This window comes from Pectinophora gossypiella, chromosome 24 (genome assembly GCF_024362695.1).
Source record: "Pectinophora gossypiella chromosome 24, ilPecGoss1.1, whole genome shotgun sequence".
Classification (NCBI taxonomy): Eukaryota; Metazoa; Arthropoda; class Insecta; order Lepidoptera; family Gelechiidae; genus Pectinophora; species Pectinophora gossypiella.
In genome coordinates, this window is record NC_065427.1 from 7217180 (window position 1) to 7240014 (window position 22835).

General features: G+C 43.4%; 1 protein-coding gene across 2 annotated transcripts in view; it reads right to left on the reverse strand.

Annotated features, from left to right (window-relative positions):
* Positions 1-22835, reverse strand: part of LOC126377807 (uncharacterized) — a 57433-nt gene that overhangs the window by 20862 nt on the left and 13736 nt on the right. For both annotated transcript variants that reach the window (XR_007567996.1, XM_050025670.1), the window contains exons 3-16: positions 22232-22614; positions 20609-20788; positions 19141-19292; positions 18335-18442; positions 16734-16882; positions 16102-16205; positions 14572-14737; positions 13949-14058; positions 12654-12840; positions 11746-11912; positions 10613-10776; positions 9413-9562; positions 8368-8522; positions 7005-7498 (exon numbers count right to left, since the gene is read on the reverse strand). Coding sequence is in view for 1 of the 2 variants with exons in the window: in XM_050025670.1 (XP_049881627.1) it covers positions 7005-7498; positions 8368-8522; positions 9413-9562; positions 10613-10776; positions 11746-11912; positions 12654-12840; positions 13949-14058; positions 14572-14737; positions 16102-16205; positions 16734-16882; positions 18335-18442; positions 19141-19292; positions 20609-20788; positions 22232-22614 (2669 nt within the window). In the remaining variant the exon portion in view is untranslated. The remainder of the gene's footprint in view (positions 1-7004; positions 7499-8367; positions 8523-9412; positions 9563-10612; positions 10777-11745; positions 11913-12653; positions 12841-13948; positions 14059-14571; positions 14738-16101; positions 16206-16733; positions 16883-18334; positions 18443-19140; positions 19293-20608; positions 20789-22231; positions 22615-22835) is intronic.

Here is a 22835-nt window from a genome sequence, read left to right on the forward strand (position 1 = left end):
TTGAAGTACCAGGAGCTCATAAGTCGTGAAGAGGTGTGACGATAGTAACTGCGTCCCTATCATATTTCTCTCCCCGTCTCTGTCTTGTGCAGACTGGATGACACGGACAGACTGTGTTGCTGTCCCTTTCACAACAGCTCAAAGTGAATTTACCTTCGTATATTTGTCTTCTTTTTTCAATGGATTTATCGCATGTATCAGAAAGAGACAGTTATATGTTTGTCAGTATCTGTGAGACAGTTTTGCACGAACTGTTGCCGTCCTTATCATTCTTTATATCCCCGTCTCTATCTTGTGGAAATTGGATTATTGTTGCCGTCCTTTTCTTAACTGTTTCTATTTTCTATCTCCGTCTCTTTCTTGTGCAAATGTGTTGTTGTCTCTTTTTATCAAAGTTCATTTCTACCCTCTTAATAAAAAAACAATGTTTTTAAAATGTACCAGGGCTTCATAAGTTACGAGTCAATGTGACGTCAAAACTATTGCCGTCCTTATCACTTTCTCTATCTCCATCACAGTCTTGTGCAAATGAATGACGTATGGGGGACAGGGTATTAAGTGTGACAAGTACAGACTATTGTCGTCTCGTTTTGCACGACGAACGCAATCGGGACTGCGTACACCGTTTCTACCCTCACATTTTTGGGATAATATGAATGAAATAAAACACTAGACAAGATGTTTAATGAAATTATTATCTTATAACAAGAAAAAACACAATTTATACATATTTTTATTAAAGAACACAATACTGCAGCTGTAGAAAGTAATAATACAAAATTATAAATTACAACGAAAAGTCAAACACCGCAAGCTTCTTTGTTGAAAACGTTTCGAGCAGTAGACACTGGCTAAAATCCTTCCAAGAAGACTGTAACACGAATATCAAGCCAGTCGTGCTGATTCTCGAAGAACTGAGCCGATTCAAACACAGACATACCTACGTGTAACTACACTTTGCCGGCTTATACCTGCAAAAAAAAACAATATTTTGAGTAAGAAAATACTAAACACATCGGGAAGTATTTCAACAATAGCTCGAGAAAGTTCTGCAGCCTATATTACACAAAATAGGGATTTTGGGATGAATAACTTTTTATTTGAAACAACTAAGGAGGTATTAACATTCGAGCACAAATAAGCAACATAAAAAATTCTCACGAAAAACAACATAACTATGCATTATGTAACAATCCAATTACACTAGTAAAAATCACGCCCCGAGTTTCGAGTCTCGGTGGGGACACGTCTAACAAAAAACCCCTTTGAAACTGTCCCCGATGTGGTCAGGACATAACAGGCTGAAATCACCCGATTGTCCGAAAAATAAGATGATCCCGTATTTCGGAGGGCACGTTAAGCAATCGGTCCCGGCTACTATTTGCTACTACCTAAATAGTCGTTACTTGAACCATAGCCTTTGACGACTCAATAATAACGCTGACACCAAAGTGGACGAGGTCAGACGAGGGAAGTAACACACAGACATTTAAACGCTCATAAGAAAACATATATTTACTGTTATTTTCACGTCATTTGTTCCCTTGAACATTGTGACACCGTTTACCCTCATCAGAATCGTTTTTCCCTGTTTACACGAGAAAAGTAAAAAAAATAATTGTTAAATTGTAAAAAAGAAATGTAATAACAATGTACATACCACGTCCTTGGAGCACCATCTTGAAAATAAGTCACTAAATGCACTGGTTTCTAGAAATCGGCAAACGAAAACACGTAATATTTTTGCGAGTCATTGATGACGAGTTGGTGCTTTGTCGAAATTCACACTTTCACATTTACACTTTCTTTAACTTCTTCTTCTTCTAATTCTATTATACCCCTGGGTTGTAGGGCTCGGACAACAAAATTCCACTCCTCGCGATCTTTCTCAACATGCGAAAGGTTTTTAATTCTTGATCAACCAAGTGTTTTGGGTCGCCCCCTTAACTAATATTAACTTTAGTGCATTATAATTATACTTTTATTACTTAACGAATAAATCACGATGTTTTAAAGTACGGAGCGTGTTGAATATACTGGAGGCATTTTTTACCAATCAGAGGGTAGATTCGTATCGATTATTGTCGTATGGGTAAACTTTGTATGTTTCGATTTTGATAGTACCAGGATCGCATAAACTGTGAGGAGTGACTAACTATTGCCGTCCTTTTTATTCTTTCTATGCCCGTCTCTGTCTTGTGGAAACTGTTGTCCTTTTTACCATTCCTATTATTTCTATTTCCGTCTCTATCTTGTGCAGTGTTGCTATCCGTTTCACGTTTACTGCTGACGTTTTCACATTGTCTACAATCATAGACTTAGCATTTTGGCGTTTCTACAACTACCCTCCAAAATTTTAGACTTCGAATGTACTAGGGTTTCTTACGTCATTATATTTGTGTAGTTCTAAACAGCTCTAAAAATAATACCGTCCTTCACTTAATATGAGAGTAGGAAAGAGATAAAACTAGATAGAACTGTTAAACGAAATTTTAAGTTTGTGCCTGGTAGTATCCGCCATTATTTATTATAAAAACTTTTAAAAATATAATTAATATTTTGGTTTTTAACTTTTTCTTTTATAATTTAAAACGGATAATAAACAAATTCAGTAAAGGTTTTTGATATGACGGTTTTTTAGATTAATATAACATTCCTATCTCCTAGTGTACGACGAGAGATCTATAAGTATTTTATAAAATGAAAATAATGACGCTGGCGTGCAATAAATTCACTAGCGACATCTAGTTACAACATTGATTACTTCAATTTAAACTTTAAAAAAAAATTGGGCTCTGGTCACTTGAATAGGTTTTTTTTTAATTTATTGGGGCTCTGGGTACTTGATCATTTGCCGAAAAGTAGCACAAAATTGTACGAGATGTAAAGTGGAGTGGATACAAAAAAAAAACACTGTACTTTATACTTTGAGTATGTAAACTGCTACAAGAATAGTTATGGATATTACACAAATTATGACTTCTATTGTTTTGGTTTTCCCCGAAGGGTAAAGCAAAGGGAACTATGCCCATACAGCTATGTCTTACGTATTTTTTTTTCTTGATGATTAATGAAATGATGAAAGGTGATGATGATGAAACCTAAGCCCCCATCCTCGGAGTAGACTCCTAGTCTGAACCCCAAACGAATTAACTCAAAAGTCCGCATAAACTTTCGAGTTATTAAGCGGCTTCTTGGCACGAAGCGAAAATAGGCAGATACACTTTGTTTATTGAATACTCCGATATAATTAATATCACTGTCGCGAATGTCTTCCGACTAAATGCGATCATTAACCACAAAACACCACTTCGTATTAATTATTTAGATTATTCAATGAAGAAAGCAACTGTCCCGTTCCCGTTCCCGCCAAAAAGCTGTGACTTCTAAAACTCAGGTTGTCGTGATGACGTGCCCTTTGATGACCGCGTTCAATAGGTATCTCAAAGATTCCAAGGACGTCAATTTTATTATTGAAAATTAAGGGAATTACTGACTATGTACTTGATTACTATAATTTGTCTATAAAAATCATTACAACTGTACCTAAAAATTTTACTAAAAGTACAAAATTTCCTTGCAAAGTAAAAAATAAAAAATATTTGACAGGGGTAATTTATTTTTTTACGAAATGGAACGTAGGGTAGGATGACGTCAGCTGGGCTAACCTTGAAATGCTAGCTGTCAGTATTAAGAATACCAGCGGGCCTAGCACCGTTAGCACGCGACTCTTTCTCGCCGCGACAGAGATCGTCTGTCTCTTTCTGTGCAGTACTGTGAGAGAGTGACGGGTGACGTATGTCGAGGCGAGGAGGAGTCGCGCGCTTACGGTGCTAAGCCCGCTGGTCTTCTTATACTGCTGGTGCTGGTGATCTGGAAGATGTTCGTGTAGAGCACGCACCACGAAAATAGCAAAATTGATTTTTACATTGTTTCAGCACATCGAGACGTCTGGCAACGGAGACCAGCTTGACAGGTACTTACCCTGGAGGCGGCGGACCCTCTCAGGACAAGGACTCCGATCTGTAAGCGGTACTTTCACTGAGTCTGATTAAAACTGTATTCCGTGGAATATACAGGGTGTTGGTGACATCGTAACGAAAACTTTCAGGGATGATTGAGACCACGATTCTGAGATGATATCAAGTAGAATTTTCCGTCGCAAAAGTATAGAACTCAAAGTAATTAAAAAAATACATAAATTTTTCACGAATTTTCCGACAGGAAATTCCACTTGATATCAACTCAGAATAATGATCTAACACCCATACCTACTTGTATGGCTACTTATGGCTGGCTTATGGGGTGTAAGTGACATCGTAACGAATACTGAGAGGGATGATTCAGCTGATTATTCTGAGTTAATATCAAGTGGAATTTTCCTTCGCAAAAGTATAGAATTGAAAATAGGCGACGGAAAATTCTGGATGATATTAACTCAGAATCATGGTCTGAATCATTCCCCTCGGTATTCGTTACGGTGTCACGGCACTCGCGCGCGTCTCGAATTATATCGAGGATTTCGACCAATAGACGTAGCGAATGCTATCTATGGATAGACGACGCTATTGGTCAAAGCACTCGATATAATTCGCGCCACGCGATGTCACCGCGCCGCAAGGACCGATGTCGAATAGGGTATTTCACTGGTTCAAAGATAAATTATAAAATATTATTCTACAAACAAGCCAGTCTTAGATGATCAAATCAATCTCATTTTTCTTTTTGATTTATTTTCGAATTTTAATTACGAATTAAATTACGATGAGTACGATGGTTGATTGCTTTTATTGATGACGTCACTAGAGGAAATAGGTAGATACTTCACTTACATCATAATGATAATTGTAATACGGCCTCCGTGGTCCAGTGGTTGAGCGTTCGGCTCACGATCCGGAGGTCCCGGGTTCGAATCCCGGTGGGGACATATCAAGAAAATCACTTTGTGATCCCTAGTTTGGTTAGGACATTACAGGCTGATCACCTGATTGTCCAAAAAGTAAGATGATCCGTGCTTCGGAAGGCACGTTAAGCCGTTGGTCCCGGTTACTACTTACTGATGTAAGTGTGTAGTCGTTACATGAGCCATGTCAGGGGCCTTTGGCGGCTCAATAGTAACCCTGACACCAGGGTTGATGACGTTGGTACTCCACCTCACAACCCACACGATAGAAGAAGAATAATTGTAAAATTGATCTTTTTAATGTTACTCTTTCAGCATAGGCATATATTATATTAGCGTAATAAACAGCGTACACACGAGGGGGTATGGAGCATACTCCACTGCGCTGCTCCAGTGCGGGTTGGTGGAGGTATTTTGGCTAGTTGGTAGTAGTAGTGGTGGTTTACTAAGAGTGGCTCATCATCATCAATTTAATAGCCACGCTCTTTTCGGTGCAGCATTTTCCATGTTACTTTTTTAGGGAAAAATAGGGCAATGGTTTCCCTCTTGCCTTCCGCCCAGCAGTACTCTGTCTGACGCAAGACTACTGAGAGTGACGACATAACATATATTTTTTTCATTTTCGAATATGATACAAAATAAGCATACAAAATAAGTTGGTAAGTAATTAAATAAAATAATAAGACATTATAAAGAACAATTTTAAATATGTCTGTCTGTTGTCCAACATAAAACAAAAAACAAACTAAAATAACAATAAATCAAGAGTAGCGAGTTTTCCAATTACTTGTGGTTGTGGCTCTACCGGTTGGGATTTATGTAATTATCTATGTAAATAGAATAAAAGGAAATTATAATAAAATTGTCCACTGTTATCTGATATAAATCTTTTTTTTTTATTTGTGTCATCGATGTATATTTCGTTGTAGAATCGTAACAGCGCCATCTCTTGTTTACTTGCGGAACTAAAAATAACCACGTTATAAAACACATTCGATAATTCCAAGAGACATTCTCCCCCAATCATTACACACCATAAAATAATTTACGATTCTGAAAATGTTTTCGAATTTCTTCCTGGGGGACTAAAAATGCCACATCGAAGCAATTCATTTAAAAAAGCAATATTGCAATTTGCACATATAAAAGTAAGTGCGCATTGCAAACAAATGTCAATATTGCTTTTTAAGGTGAATAGCTTTGATGTGGCCTTTTTAACCCCCCACACCACATAAATCTTTATTAACTGTAATAATATCAGATGTGCGGCTTAGAAGAAAAATAAAAAACTGTTTCATTTTCATGGTGATGGTCATTTGACATTGTAAGCCGACTTTAATTAAAAAAAAAACTGTACTACTGAAAAAAAGAAAAAAAACAGCAAATTGGTGAGCGAGTAAAATGAAATTCGGCTTCTGAAACCCAAAAAAGCCGACATATTCCGTGGTAAACGCATTTTGTGTCTTATTTACTTCCACACCGACGGACAACGCCCGGGCTTTGTCCAGGACTTTTCAAATTTCGAAATGGTAATCACCCCGGACACGACCGCAACTCGAACCATGACACCCATTGAGTGAATGACTCAGTTTCTCTATGCTCGAATTACATTACAGACTGATCACCTCATTGTCCGAAAGTAAGATCATCCGTGCTTCGGTACGTTAAGCCGTTGATCCCGGTTACTATTTACTGATAAGTGAGTAATCGTTACATGAGCCATGTCAGGGGCCTTTGGCGGCTCAATCATAACCCTGACACCAGGGTTGATGAGGCTGGTATTCCACCTCGCAACCCACATGATAAGAAGCACGAATTATTACTATAAATAGCATTTTACTCTTCAACATGGCAATGGTGGTGTTGATGGTGACGTTAACCAGTCGATTCCGGCTACTATTTACTTAAGTTTGGCCGTTCAATAGTAACCCTGACACCAGGGTTGAAAAGGTCGGTCGATGATCCCGCAACCCACAAGGGAAGTTCATGGTGATCGCAAGGCAATAGACCGGCTTCCTTCCGATCGGATTCCTGCTTGGATGGGACACTTGCTACGGGTCATAAAGGCTTATCACTATTATAGACAAAGTTATGGACTTACCTTCATCATCATCCTTCACCGACTTGCTTTGTTCACTGTTCAGCTCATCAGTCTTAATCGACATCTGACTCCCATTCTCTAACAACTCGTTGTCCCCATTAACACAGGACTGTGCATCGTTTGCACAAGACTGTGCCTCTTGACTTTGGCTCTTGACGCTTGCTGTATCGTCTAAGCCATTCGTTAGGTCGTTACTGCTTTTAACCTTTTGGGGACTCAAGTCCAGAACAGCCAACTCATCCTCGGAGATAGGTTCTAGAAGCTTCGCCAAGTATTCTCTGGCTTTGGTGAATTCGACTTCTGTGTCGCCGGATCTGACGTGTTCCAGTAACGCGTCGTGGACGAAAACGTATTGTTCTTCTGTCTGCACGAGGTGGTTCCGTTGTGTGCGCGCCCGGCAGAGGAAGCCGAGGGGGGAGAGGGTGCCTGTCAGCTTCAGTTGGTTGAGCTGCGCGTCCAGCACTATGTATGTGCCAGTGCGGCCGACGCCGGCGCTGCAAGAGAAATACGAAATAAGCGGTTATTAAATTGACCTCTCCATCGGGGCTAGATGCGTCACGGCTTTGCCGATCAGATCGTGTAGTCTAATAGCAAATCGGTGGGGCGTAACCATGGTAACCACGATTCCGAGCTAGTGTAATAGCGTCGATTTTCCGAATCTCGTCTAGCCCGGTGGAGGGTAATGCAATGCCCTGGACCCCTTTTGAATCTTCTTGTCATTTGCAAGATGGGACAGGTATATTTTCGCACGTGAGTTGGGGACGAAAGATTCAAAAATACAGACCCTGTTCGGAGAATGTGTAGTGACTTGCATCATAGTGCCGGCTCGCGCTGTAAACCACTGAATTCTACTTTATGAGATTGAATTCACGTTTCAATCGTAGATAATTAATGTCACGTGGTTTCTAGGATGGACTTAACATAGCTGGCGAGTTCACTGAGTGTATGTATACTATATTTGATTTCAAGTATGTATTTATTTATTCAGGACCACTATACATCTCTGCCTCTTTCTAGGACACAAGCGCGATGCTGTGTATACTTATTGTGTGCGAGTGGCTGTGCGTGCGTGTACGTGGGTGTGTGCGTGTGTGAGTGCATATGCGAACGTGTGTGCTTGAGAGTGTGTGTGCGTGCGCGAACGTGGGTTTGTGCGTGTGTGTGTGTGTGTGTGTGCATATAGGAGCCTGAGCATGTGTGCGTGCGTGTACGTGGGTATGTGCGTGTGTGTGTGTGCATATAGGAGCTTGAGCTGGGTGCGTGCGTGTACGTGGGGGTGTGGGTGTGTGTGTGCATATAGGAGCGTGTGTGTGCGTGTATGCAAGCGTGTGCGTGGTACGTGCGTGTGTGTACTGATAGACACCTGCAGTGCACCAGCACGGTGCCCTCGTCGGCGCTGGCGGCGCGCACGAAGGGCAGCACGGCGAGCGGGTGCCGCGGCGTGCCGTGGTCGGGCCACACCGTGTAGTGGTACTGCACCACGGTGCGGCACTGCCCGGGGCTGCCCACCGGGCTGTCCTGCAGGGGGGAGGGGGAACACTTACTATTTATTTATTTAATCATCTACTTACCGTTTGAGGTTTACGCGGTTATTATCGTGATTAAAACACACAATGCCGGGTTCTGATCGCGTTAAAATCGAAAAAAAATTGGATAAATATTTGCATTTCATTTACGTATTTAGTCTATTTCTTCATATTATAATATTTATTCATCATCATCACCAGCCCATTAACGTCCCCACTGCTGGGGCACGGGCGTTCCCTATGGATGGATATGGAGATCGGGCCTTAAACCACCACGCGGGTTCAGTGTGGATTGGTGATTATTAACGACTGCTAATGCAGTCGGGACCAACGACTTAACGTGCCTCCCGAAGCACGGAGGAGCTCGAGATGAAAACATTTTTTTTTCTGTGGTCACCCATCCTATGATCTTTGCGAAATTCGCTTAACTTCAACAATCGCAGACCGAACGCGTTAACCGCTGCGCCACCGAGCTCATATAGTTATTATTAGTTTATAATTAATTAATAAGTACATACGTATTTCCTATACTGCACCTTTATTGTTCTCCCGCATTCTTGTACTACGTCTGGGTTGGCTGGAAGAGACCTCTCTTAGAGATAAATCCCCCGTTGTTTCATGTTTGCAAGTGCAATATAGAATATTTTGTTTTTGTTGAGGACGATAAATATAATAAATAACATATATTTACCCCCGTGGTCTAGTGGTTAGAGCGTTAGGCTCATGATCTGGAGGTCCGGGTTCGATTCCCGATGGGGATATTGTCAAAGGGCTGTTCTTTGTTCGAACTGGTTGTCCGATAAAGTAAGATAATTCCGGGCTATTAGCGGTGCGGAGTGGTGGAGTATTCTCCATAAGCACCCGGTTGGTGTGTGCAGTTACCCCGTTTAGCGCGGGCGCGGCGGGGCGCACGCGCATGCGCCGCACGGTGTAGGCGGCCCGCACGTCCTCGTGCTGCAGCGTCACGTGCACGCCGCCGAACTGCGCCGTGCTGCCGCGCCCGCCGTCCGGCCAGTACATGTCGCACTTACGCTGCAATTATCACTTGGCTTATAGACTCGCAAACAATCATGTATTACAGTATAGATATGTTATATTAATGTATTGATTGAAATGGCAACAAGGTTCAGTTGTCAGTAATTTTTCCTGGTATCATCTGCCCAAAAGTTTTGTTGAAAGAAATCACATGTGGGTTCTTTTTTTTTTTTTTTTTTCAAATAATATTTTTTCCTGCAGGTTATCAGCGACACCATAACGAAAACTTTAAGGGACGATTCAGACCATGATTCTGAGTTGATATCAAGTGGAATTTTCCCTCGCAAAAGTCATGTTTTTTTTTTTATTTTACTCTATCTGTAAACCAGAAACCTACATCAGTTCTAAGTCTTAGGCCGGGTTTCCACTGACGCGAAGATGAGCGGAGATGTGCGAATTTGACCAATCACAGCGCCCGAGAGAGCGAAAAACGAAGACGCTCTGTCACTCTCTCCCTCACGGTGATTGGTCGATTCCTGCACATCTCCGCTCCTCTCCGCCCAGCTCCGCGTCAATGGAAACGCAGCCTTATACGTCACGCGAGATTGACGAATAGATTGATTGTAGCACATTTTAATGCAAGGTAACCTAAAAATCCTACTACAGTTCGTCACCGTTTGGGACGTATTGGACTAGGGTTTCCGGACGTTTTTCGCTTGGAAATCCTACTCAAGTTCGTCTCGGACTAGCATTTCTAATTACGCGTATGGTATCACTTACACCTTGTAGTATAGTAAGTAAGTATCTACATACATCTAACACTATACCAATATATGGCTAACTGCTGGATGTCTATATTCATGTAGTAGAAAATATGGCCACGTAAGGTTATATCTCTCTCAATTGTCAATAGACTTGGAGTAAGGGAAGTACAGTCATGAGCAATATAATGCACCCACTTTAGGGCTCTGTCGCACTAACATATTTGACATTTAGTGAGACTTACAGTTCAATTTGTCATAAAAGTTAATGTGACATGGTACCAAATTGTATACATATTAATGCTCGTGACCGTACGCTTATTAGTTGGTATATTTGTGCCCTCACCCGGCCGCGCTCGACGAGATTGGTGATCATGACGACGGTGTGCACGCGATGTTGCCAGATCATGCGCCAGAACGCGTCCAGCGTTGCCGGCGTGGGCCCCTGCGTCGCGATATAGCGCCTGCGCCACACCAGCCATTCTAGCTTCACGCGGGTCTTCTCGCCGTCTGCAAGAGATAAAAATCTGTAATAACCCTGTTTGGATAATGTGTGATTAAGGTCCTAGTGTCAAAAGAATAAAGAAGGTGTTGTGACGGTGGGGGGGGGGATTGAGATCCTGATGAAAAAGTCAGATGATACCGGAGGGCACGTTAACCCGCCGGGCGTTGTGCGTTGGCACAGTGGTGCAGCGTGGTGGAGTATACTCCATATCCCTTCCCGTTGATTGAGAGGAGGTCTGTGCGTCTGTGCCCAGCAGTGAGACGTATGCAGGGTGTTAGTGACATCTGAGAGCGGGACAAACGGAGAGAGCAGCAAACTCCTTGCCCGGGAATCGCGTCTGGCTTGAGAGGCCTCACCGTTAACTGGGCCAACGACTTCATAGAAACCCTTGCGGCATTTAAGGCGCTATGGCACGGGGGTGTAATTGTGTAACTGATTTGACTACTTGGAAACTACCCTATTTTAAAAGAGTTGCAGTTTCATTTTTTTTTTTTGCTTAAACATAATAAATAGGAATAAGTAGATATTTTAGACATTTTAAAGTAACTTTATAAAAAGATAATTTAAAAAAATTGGCTGTTTAAGTTATGTTCCATACCCCCTCCGGTTGATTTAAGGGGAGGCCTGTGCCCAGCAGTGGGACGTATATAGGCTGTTTATTTATTTATTTATTGCAAAGCCACAGGTTATTATAAAAGGTGTTACATAATTAATAAAGTACAAGTGACACCCTGCAAGGGCACAGCAATTTAAAGTGTAGAGAGGCTACTAGATACAATAAAAAATAAATGATATTAGTGTTCTATTCTATGTTAGTAAATTATTTATATAGTGTTAATATGTTAGTTAGTACTTATTATCTATAATATATATATTTTTCTCTACAATTAATCAATAATAGGTATGTTTATGTATGTTATGTTATGTTTAAGTTATGAAAAAAAAATGGCTGTTTATGTTGTGTGGGAACTCACCAATATCGACATAGACGTCATCGAGCTCAGTGTCGGTGTCGCTGCGCTCGCTGTCCGAGTCCTGGTCAGTGGACTCCACTATGCCGGAGAACTCAATATTGAGGAACGCGGACTCTATGCCCTCTGTCAGGTTAGGCGGCGGCTTTGCAGGCTTTATTGACGGTTTTCTGGAAAATAAGGGACGGGGCATGATAAACACAATTATATTTTCATCAATAACTTGTTTATTAAAAGGTTTTTTTTTACATTTTCCATTTTAAAACATCGACCGCCATTTCCCTGTCATTCCGCAATCCTCTTCTCTCTTGCTCACTCGTCACTCTCTCTTTCGCACACCTTTACATTTCGTTTCAATTTGTCCGCCATTCCTACAGCTTTATGTAAAAAAGCTTATGATAAGATTAATGATTACCTAAATGATAAAAATGTCTGGTATTGAATGTGTTCCTCTAGTTATTAAATAACTTTGATTTAAAAGATGTGTTGCTGTTGCAGTTTCTTGTCATTTCTTCTCCTCATCCATAACACCATGCGAAATGACGTAAATTCAAAAATGTTACATTGACCTTCAACAAGTTTATCCATGATAATTACGTTGAATAAATGATTCTGATTTCTGACAATCTCACCTGATGGATGGTTGGATCGCGCTTACCTAGCAAATGCCTATTAACTCTAGCCTTGAACCCTGCAGGTGATTGTTATTGATTTTTTTTTGTTTTAACTACCTTTGTTGATAAATTATAAATAGTAGTAATTACGACAATTGGGATATAGTCGTGAGCTAATGGTATGTGTTATGTTATGTGAGCTATCAATATGCTATCGATGCCATTGGTTATTTTTTAGACCATCGATAGTGGCCTATAGATGGACAGCACTAGTAGGTATGTGTCTGTGTAACTGACCTCTGCAAGGGCTGCCTGCGGTGCAGCTTGCGCTGTATGCGGCGCACGTGTTCGGGCCCCAGGCTGGGCAACATGCCGTCGATGAAGTTGGCGTTGACGTAGTCGCAGGCGGCGCCGCGGCCCGCGCCCACGCAGCCGCGCGCGCCGCAGCGCCCGCCCGCGGACACGCACACGCGGGAGTGGTCGTCTGGGGGGAGCACCACAATGAACAAGACACAAATACACGAGAGTGGTCGTCTGGGGGGAGCACCACAGTTAACAAGACACAAATACACGAGAGTGGTCGTCTGGGGGGAGCACCACAGTTAACAAGACACAAATACACGAGAGTGGTCATCTGGGGGGACCACCACAGTTAACAAGACACAAATACACGAGAGTGGTCGTCTGGGAGGAGCACCACAGTTAACAAGACACAAATACACGAGAGTGGTCGTCTGGGGGGAGCACCACAGTTAACAAGACACAAATACACGAGAGTGGTCATCTGGGGGGGACCACCACAGTTAACAAGACACAAATACACGAGAGTGGTCGTCTGGGGGGAGCACCACAGTTAACAAGACACAAATACACGAGAGTGGTCGTCTGGGGGGAGCACCACAGTTAACAAGACACAAATACACGAGAGTGGTCGTCTGGGGGGAGCACCACAGTTAACAAGACACAAATACACGAGAGTGGTCGTCTGGGGGGAGCACCACAGTTAACAACACACGCACACGCGGGAGTGGTCGTCTGGGGGGGAGCACCACAGTTAACAACACACGCACACGCGGGAGTGGTCGTTTGGGGGGAGCACCACAGTTAACAACACACGCACAGGCGGGAGTGGTCGTCTGGGGGGGAGCACCACAGTTAACAACACACGCACACGCGGGAGTGGTCGTCTGGGGGGAGCACCACAGTTAACAACACGCACACGCGGGAGTGGTCGTCTGGGGGGAGCACCACAGTTAACAACACACGCACACGCGGGAGTGGTCGTCTGGGGGGAGCACCACAGTGAACAAGACACGCACACGCGGGAGTGGTCGTCTGGGGGGAGCACCACAGTTAACAAGACACGCACACGCGGGAGTGGTCGTCTGGGGGGAGCACTACAGTTAACAAGACACTGACACGCGTTAGGTAAACCTAGCTCAGTCGCTGGTGGGGAGCGGAGAGTTGCCGTTCTATACGTAGCATTATTCCTTATTCTATGGTAAAACTAAGAATGTGCCTACTAGCACGTTCTTACTGTTTCTGTTAAGGGGAAGACACTTAGCAATTTGGCTAAAAAACGTGGTACTCACAAGCAGTAATGTTGAGGTATCTGTTCTTGAGTCTGTTCTCTGGCCGGTGGCTGTGATGGCTCGTGTGGCCGAGTGCCGCGGACTTCGCTACCACTATCTCGTACTCTTTGCTAGAAGTAGATGGTGTATGGTTAGAAAACGTTTTAGTTTCTTCATTTGTAATTTGGGTGGGTATTGTGACTAATAATGGACTTGTTTGACAACCATACGATTGAACATTAAAGTCTTCTTCTATCGTGTGGCTTGTGAGGTGGAATACCAACCTCATCAACCCTGGTGTGAGGGTTATTACTGAACCGCCAAAGGCCCCTGACATAGCTCATGTACTACATACTTATATCAATCAGTAGTAACAGGGATCAACGGTTTAACGTGCCTGTAATGTCCTAACCAAACTAGGGATCACAAAGTGATTTTTGTGATATGTCGCCACCGGGATTCGAACCTGAGGTCTCCGGATCGTGAACCCAACGCTCAACCACTGGACCACGGAATGTTAAGATGGCGCTGTCGAGATTTAACGTGTTAATTACCTATTTCCTCATTACTCTATATAATTATTCAAAAATACAGCGTAGTGTAACGTGTGGACAAGCTACGAGTACTATGGAGGCGCGAGGTACCTGAAGCCGATGTCCCCGTCGGCGTGCAGCGCGGCCACGTGTCGCGGGAAGCAGCGCGCGCTGACGGCGGGGTGGTGCGCCGTGGCCATGCGCGGCGGGGCCGCCGTCGGCGCCGGGCCCGCCTCCGCCGCGCCGCCCGCCGCCGCCAGCGGGGACTGGGACACCACTGGGGGGGAGAAGTTACATCAATCTAAATACACCTCACACTTTGTATTATGTATACATCTACAAAAGAAGTTCTTATTCTAATGTAAACTATCATATTGGTATATATTACGTTCACATACATACATACTTCCGAGGGCACGTTAAGCCGTTGGTCCCGGCTATTAGCCGTAAAAAAACACCTCCACCAACCCGCATTGGAGCAGCGTGGTGGAGTATGCTCCATACCCCCTACGGTTGATTGAGGGGAGGCCTGTGCCCAGCAGTGGGACGTATATAGGCTGTTTATGTATGTACATACATACATAAACTCACGACTATATCCCACCGGGGTAAGCAGAGACTATGGAATTTCATTTGCTTCGATCCTGACACACTTCACTTGCTTCCTCCACATTCATCAATCGTTTCATACACTGTTTAAGGGTAGATGCCCTTCATCATCATTGGCCTTATACATCTGTTTCAGACGATTTATGACGTCATTGCCTCGAAGAAATGCACTTTCTTGGCTTTACAAGCCAATCCTAGAGCGGCAAACTCAACCGCACCCTCTGCAGAAGTCTCCAACTGGTGGATTGTTGTCGGTTTGATGGCGTTTCATTCTCCTGCTCGCCAGTGTGTCAAACCAGGTGTGATCATGAGTGTCGCGTCCATCGAACACACGCTTCTTCCACAGGTCTCGATCATCGGCGAGCTCCTCCCATGCCTCGTGGTAAATTCCAAATGAGCTCATGTCTCTTTTGACGCAATCTTTAAATCGAAGCACCGGTCTTCCGACATCTCTCTTACCGTGTGCTATTGCGCCAAGTAAAACACGACGTGGTAGATGGGAAGGTTCCATTCGGAACACGTGCCCCAGCCACCTCAAGCGCCTCTGTTTTAACAGAGCCCTTAAACGACGTGTAAAGATGGTATATTCCTTATAAGACACGACGTTCGCCTTCTCTTAAATTTGTTCCATGTAAGCTTCTTGGTATTCCCCTTTCTATCTTTCATTCTACGATGTTTTTAATAAACTCGTCGTGTCTTATTATCTTATTATATATTGTCTTATATCTTGCCTCTCCTGTCCTCAATAACTGTATTTGTCTCCTTTCCAGTTTAAAGAGCTTTATTCTCATAAAAAATATCTATACATGGTCACTTACCATGAGAACTAAATATTTTAACAAACATAGGTTTTTGTCCTGTTGAACAGGCGGAGAGGGTATATATAAAAAAAAAAAACTTAAGTATAATTGCACAAGAAAAAAAAGAATAAGAGTAGACACAGGTTTGGAGTAAGGCGGGAAGCTAGTAACAAAATTATTATTTGTACATCCTTTCCCTTACTCTTACTAGCACTTCTTCTATAACCCTTACCTGGTTTCTTATACGCGTTGAGCGGCGCCCGAGCAGCTCTCTCGCCGCCCTCTTCTAGGTAGTTGTACGCCGCGCTGATGCACTTACTCAGTCTGGACCGACACCTGGTATTAAAACTAATGTTATAACCCCTCCGAACAGAGGCGTGTGGCCAGCAGTGGGACGTACACAAAGGTGCACGTGTACGCACGTACGCATTAATTCGCACGCACACATTCAATGTTTACCTTTGTACAGATTTATGTAGATGATTAGATATAAACTTTGTAAAAAAGGTTATTATAAGGTTAATAATAAAAATCGTCCCCGATACCGACCCCGCCGGCGTGGTCGACGATTTCCCTCATTCAGCGCTTATCGCTATCGACCCGCTAGGGTCGATTAATTCTTTCAAATATTTTTCCTCTCAGACGACGCCCTGAACCGAGGTTCGCGCCCAACTGGGCACCCTCAGGCTGTTGTCTTAACCGTTGTACCGGGTGAGACCCTTCAGCGCTCCCCATTTGTCCGGCCAAGTAGTTAATGCCATCTGCGGCAATTCTACAATAAGTCAAGTCAAAAAAAATATAAGTGTGTGTGTGCGTCTGCACGTGTGTGTGTGTGTGTGTGTGTGTGTGTGCGTGTCGACTGACCGCCAGTAGACGGCGGCGACGGCGGCGGCGGCGATCAGCGCCAGCGGCACGACGCCCAGCAGCGCGGCCGTGCTCACGCCCCGCGCAGACGTCACCGAGCCCGGCGCGCTCACGCTCGGGGACGACGTGCACCACTCGCTTGATATCTCCTAAGGGGGGAAACAGGTATCATTATGTCAAAGTCGCCATACTGTGAATGTGGTCACCCGGACCAAACCATATCTCACATAGTGAACGAGTGCCCTCTGCACCGGTTCCCAGGTGGTATAGCCGAGCTGCATTGTGTGACGGATGCGGCAGAGACTTGGTTAGGAGAGCTTCAGCTGGATATATGATCCACGCAGGATATTTTATTTTTGTCTGCCATACGCAATAATAATAATGTCATAGTGATCTCACAACATTCGTTGTTGATTGAACGAGGAGGAAGCAGGCGAAGAGCTGCTTCGATTGTTGCAGAGGCTCACTACGATGAGGCTTGGCCCGTGGTATTAATTATTTACTGTATACTATACTTTGTGAGACTTTTCAGGCTTGAATCACCTGATTGTCCGAAAAAGTAAGATGATTCCGTGCTTCGGAGGGCACGTTAAGCCGTTGGTCCCGGCTATTAGCCGTAAAAACACCTCCACCAACCCGCATTGGAGCAGCGTGGTGGAGTATGCTCCATACCCCCTCCGGTTGATTGAGGGGAGGCCTGTGCCCAGCAGTGGGACGTATATAGGCTGTTGATGATGATGATGTATACTATACTGGATGTTAGTGACACCGTATCGAAAACTTTAGGGGATGATTTAGACCACGATTCTGAGTTGATATCGAGTGGAAATTCGTGAAAATGTTAATGTTTTTAATCCATATTGTGCTTCGTATAACCCAAATTAAAAATTAAAATGGCAAATTATAAAAAGCCATCAATCATCACTTTCCAGGCTATGTTCACCAAATGTAATACAAATGACGCTGTCGAGATTTAACGTGATAATTAGAAGACCTGTGGAGCACCCGTCCCGACGAGCTCTGACCTGGTGTGCGCGTGGAAAACGCAACGTGGCCCAGAGAGACCTGGCGACGCTCGGTTGACCGAGAGTTAAAAACGCTCGGCATATCATGGGAGCAAGCTACAGAGGCTACAAAATATCACGAGGAGTGGAAATCTGATATTCGAACCCTACATCCCACATAAACAGCCTATATACGTCCCACTGCTGGGCACAGGCCTCCCCTCAATCAACCGGAAACGGTATGGAGTATACTCCACCACGCTGCTCCACTGCGGGTTGGTGGAGGTATTTGGGCTAGTAGCCCGGGACCTACGACTTAGCGTGCCTTCCGAAGCACGGAATCATCTTACTTTTACTGACAATAAGGTGATTCAAGCCTGCAATGTCCATCCAACAGGGGATAAAATGATTAGAAGAAGAAGAAAAATACAGACAATTGTAATATGATCAATTGCTCTAGATATGAGGCGGTCCCTGCACTAAGCTCAGCTTGTAAATGGAGTGGGCAAAGCCAGAAAGTAACCAGAAGACAACTTGCAACCACGTGACATCAATTAAGTAAATTATAGACGATGAATAAATGGTATTATAACCTACCTCTGGCGGAGACTCCGACCCGTTGATGAGCATGTTGTTACGAGCCACGGACAGGGTCACCGCGTAGATCTTCACTTCGTACTGTGTCACGTTTGATAGGTCCACGTTCTAAAAACAAAAAGATAACGTTAATAAATTCCTAATAAATTAACGCAACGTCATAAGCTCACAACTATATTCCCAATGAGGATAAAAACTGACTATTTCTCCCATCAGATGTCGCTACTGGTGATGTATACAGTCGATTATCTGGCAACACTACGGAAGGCCGAGCTTTCTTTAACGTGTGTATATTCATCCATGACACAGGCCTTTGGCCTACTATGGATATCGGCTGTTTAGTTAACTCACAGATGTACAACAACCCCTTGTGTGTAAAGTTCCCTGTATTCTACAATGCTGTATGTACTATTAGTTTATCAATAACATAACATACATAACCAGCCTATATACGTCCCACTGCTGGGCACAGGCCTCCCCTCAATCAACCGGAGGGGGTATGGAGCATACTCCACCACGCTGCTCCAATGCGGGTTGGTGGGGGTATTTTTACGGCTAATAGTCGGGACCAACGGCTTATCGTGCCCTCCGAAGCACGGAATCATCTTAATTTTTCGGACAATCGGGTGATACAAGCCTGAAAAGTCCTTAACAGACAAAGGACAGACTCACAAAGTGATTTCGATAATGTCCCCATCGGGAATCGAACCCGGACCTCCAGATCGTGAGCCTAACGCTCTAACCACTAGACCACGGAGGCTGTTTATCAATAAAGTATATTATTATTATATGTATGAGTCACATACCACCGTGATGGTAGTTTCAATGTCGCTCTTGTTTGTGGGCATGGTCAAGCGGCTGCGCGGCTGCATCTCGGGGATCTTGCGCAGTGTCACCACGTACTGGTCCAACGAGTTGTTGTACTCCAGCGGTTGACGCCATTGAAGAAATAGAATTCCTATGGGTAAAAATATGTTATATTTTAACAAGGATTCCCAAAGACAACTAAGGTTGGAATTAATAAACTAATCTCAGCTTCGAGACTGCCCTCAAGATCATGTCAATGTGACAGTTCTCATATAAAAACAGAGACTTGAGCATGATCTTGAGGGCAGTCTCAGCTGAGATTCGTTTATTTAATACCACCCTAAGTTCGAAAACCGCTTAGAACTGCGTCACTGGAGCAGAATCGTAACCATGGAATTGAATCGTTTACCAACATTCTATTTTCTATTTGTTTCATTCTTTTATGTTTTTGCTTTTATGATTTTGTTTTGTGTTTTTACGACTGCCTGTCTGACGGTGCAACCCGCGAAGGTTAAAACAGCCCAATACAGGTTAGACCACATACCTCCAAAACGCATTTCTTCGAAATGTGAATTTCCTCACCATGTTCTCCTTCATCGCTCAGGACGTGATAATCATTAATCAATCAAACACGAATCCAAAAACAATTTCGTGATGAGGTGCTGGATTCACACCTCAGACCTTCGACATCACAGTAAGATGACGATAGTACAATATCTTCTATCGTGTGGGTTATGAGCTGGATTACCAACCACAGCAACCCTAGTGTCAGGCTTATTATTGAGCCGCCAAAGGCCCCTGACGTTGCTTATGTAACGACTACATGCTACGTGCTTCCGTTGGTGCCGGTTATTACTTACTCATCATCATCATCATCTCCCTAGCATTATCCCGTTTTTCACAGGGTCCGCTTACCTAACTTGAAGATTTGACAGGTCCGGTTTTTTACAGAAGCGACTGCCTGTCAGGCGTTCCAACCCGCGAAGGGAAAACCAGCCCAATACAGGTTAGGTCACGTACCTCCGAGAATGCATTTCTCGGGAATGTGGGTTTCCTTACGATGTTTTCCTTCACCGCTGAGGACGTGACTAATACTTCCCCGGTTTCTACTTCCTGATAGTACAACATGAAGATGTTGGTTGTGACGCGGATTACCAACCCCATCAACCCTGGTGTTGAGGTTATTATTGAGCCGCCATAAGCCCCTGACTCATGTAACGACTACGTATTTACATCAGTAAGTAGTAACCGGGACCAACGGCTTAACGTGCCTTCCGAAGCACGCATCATCTTACTTTTGGACAATCAGGTAATCCGCCTGTAATATCCTAACCAAACTAGGGATCACAAAGTGATTTTTGTGATTTGTCCCCACCGGGATTCGAACCCGGGACCTCCGGGTCGTGAGCACAACGCTCAACCACTGGGCTACGAAGGCCGTAAAGATGACGATGAAAGTCACCCTACCTTTGGGCTGATCGCAAGTCAAATTCAGCACAATAGGCGCAGATGGGGGCCGCACATCAGTCAGGACGTAGAGGGGCGTGGACTGTGGGCCCAGCCGGTCGATCAGGTCGGATGACTTGACGCCTTCCAAGGAGAAGTTGTAGAACGCTCGTACCCAGATCTTGTATGGAGTGAACGGCTCTGGAAGGAGGAAACGAAGGAGCTTTGTATTAGTCTTAATTTACTATACTCTGCAGCGTAATTTTACTGCAGCGCAATCTTTTTGCTTATCAAGTTTTCTTTTTCTGGCTTTTTGGACGTATGCTATATTTAAAATTTGAAATTTGAATTTGTCTCCATGGTTTGTTTCTTTGTTTCTTGACATTGGAGAGATATTCTTTGTGGCTGACTGTTGGTTTTCTTGTATTTTATCTGGAAATCTAATTTAATGTTCTGTATGTGTTTTTAAATGTGCTGTTTTAATTGTGAAACGTAAAATGTAATTTCTGGTGATATAATTATAGTATTTCATTTTCCCTGGTAAGTTCGTGTTGGTTTGCTCTTTCTTCTTTTTCTTTGATTCCTCTTTTCTATTTTATTATTTATCTTTGTAGATAAGGGAAATTCCCTTGGGTTTTGGTTTTTACCTGGAGCTACATCGTGTGCGAAGCCGCCCCATTCCCACGGATCCTATATATGATTCGAGTTGCGACTGCGAAGTTGCTACGATCGCTCCGACTCTGCGGTTCCTGTCACTTGCCGTTACCCGTTTCCTGACCCGAAGCTGTATCGCTTCAACGGTCCCTACAAGACGGACGGATCGACGGAATAACTACGGCTGCGAAGAACCAAATTGCTTTTGTGTTCCTTTTTATATTCCTGAGCGTTTTTTTTAAATATTATTTCCGCTATTTGTGAATATTTATTTAGGAAGCCTTTTCAAAATTCTTAAAGCCCCGTGCGGCATCGTTTCAGTGTTTGGTATACCTTTCGGCATAATATTTAAAACTTTCGTTGATCAACGGAGGTAGGTGAAGTTCGATCCTTTTTTACCGTTGTTACCTTTTAACTATGTTCATGTTAATCTATAATAATTTAAATTACTTAAATTGCATTTCCTATTAAATTTATTTAATTGTTAGCGACTCCTCTTCTTTATCGCTACAACTCATAGAATAAAATGGTCCCTGTGGCACACCAGCTTGCACCAATGAGTTGTTAATTTGCAAGCAGTTTTCACTAACACAATTGGTTCGACTGTTATAGACGGCGATACGGCTCATCGCCTACCACGTCGGTCTAAAAGATAGCTCGGTGAGGTGCGGGTACTTAGTTCATCTTGCGATAAGGTTGGCGTTTGAGAACAAACTCAGCTGTTCGTAAGTGAAACACGCTGGTTTAGTGAAAACTGCACTTAAGATAAATTAATAACTCATTGGTACAAGGTCGGATCAGAATCATGGCCTGAATCGTTACTAACACCTGTATAAAAAAATAAAAAATAATTGCAGGTCGTTGGTTCCCACTAAAACACAAGAAAATATTTGTGGAAGTCCGGGGAAGGTTTAAACAATGAGCAAATATGGAAAAGGGTGACACAAAGTTCACCAGGTGATCTTATATGCATGTAAACAAGATACTCACTCAAATTCCTCAACCGGAACCCGACGACTTTGGTCACAACACCAGATGTGTTCAGCAACGTCAGATTCTTCGTGGCCCTCGAGTACTGCTCCATGCCCAAATCACTTGGAAATACATTCTTCTTCTTCACTTCTGAAGAACTTTGGACTCCAAATATCGTCGACGTGTCTGACCTTGGCACCCCTTGCTCATAGTACAAGACATAGGCGATCTGTGCTGGGTTCTTAAGTGGCACAATCGGTGGTGGATACGATTTCTTCACAACTTCTTTGATGGGCATATCAACGGCTTGGTGGGTTTCCACCTCGTCTTTTTCATGGTGAGTTTTGATATCTGTCGCGTTGTTTTGACGTCTCTTTCTGTGGCGATGCGATCGGAGCTCCCTTTAAATAAAAATAGTTCAACGGTTATTTCCTTATAAGTATTTTTCTACAGCATACTTTGCCTGCCTGTGTTTACGTAGTCTTTTACAATAAACAAGTTATTTATAACCAATTTTGCATTACATTTACCTGCTTCGCATTTTATTATATAATTATTATACTTATTTCTGAAAGTGACTTCTAATTTAAAAACACCTTGACATTTTCTAAAAGGAGGCCTG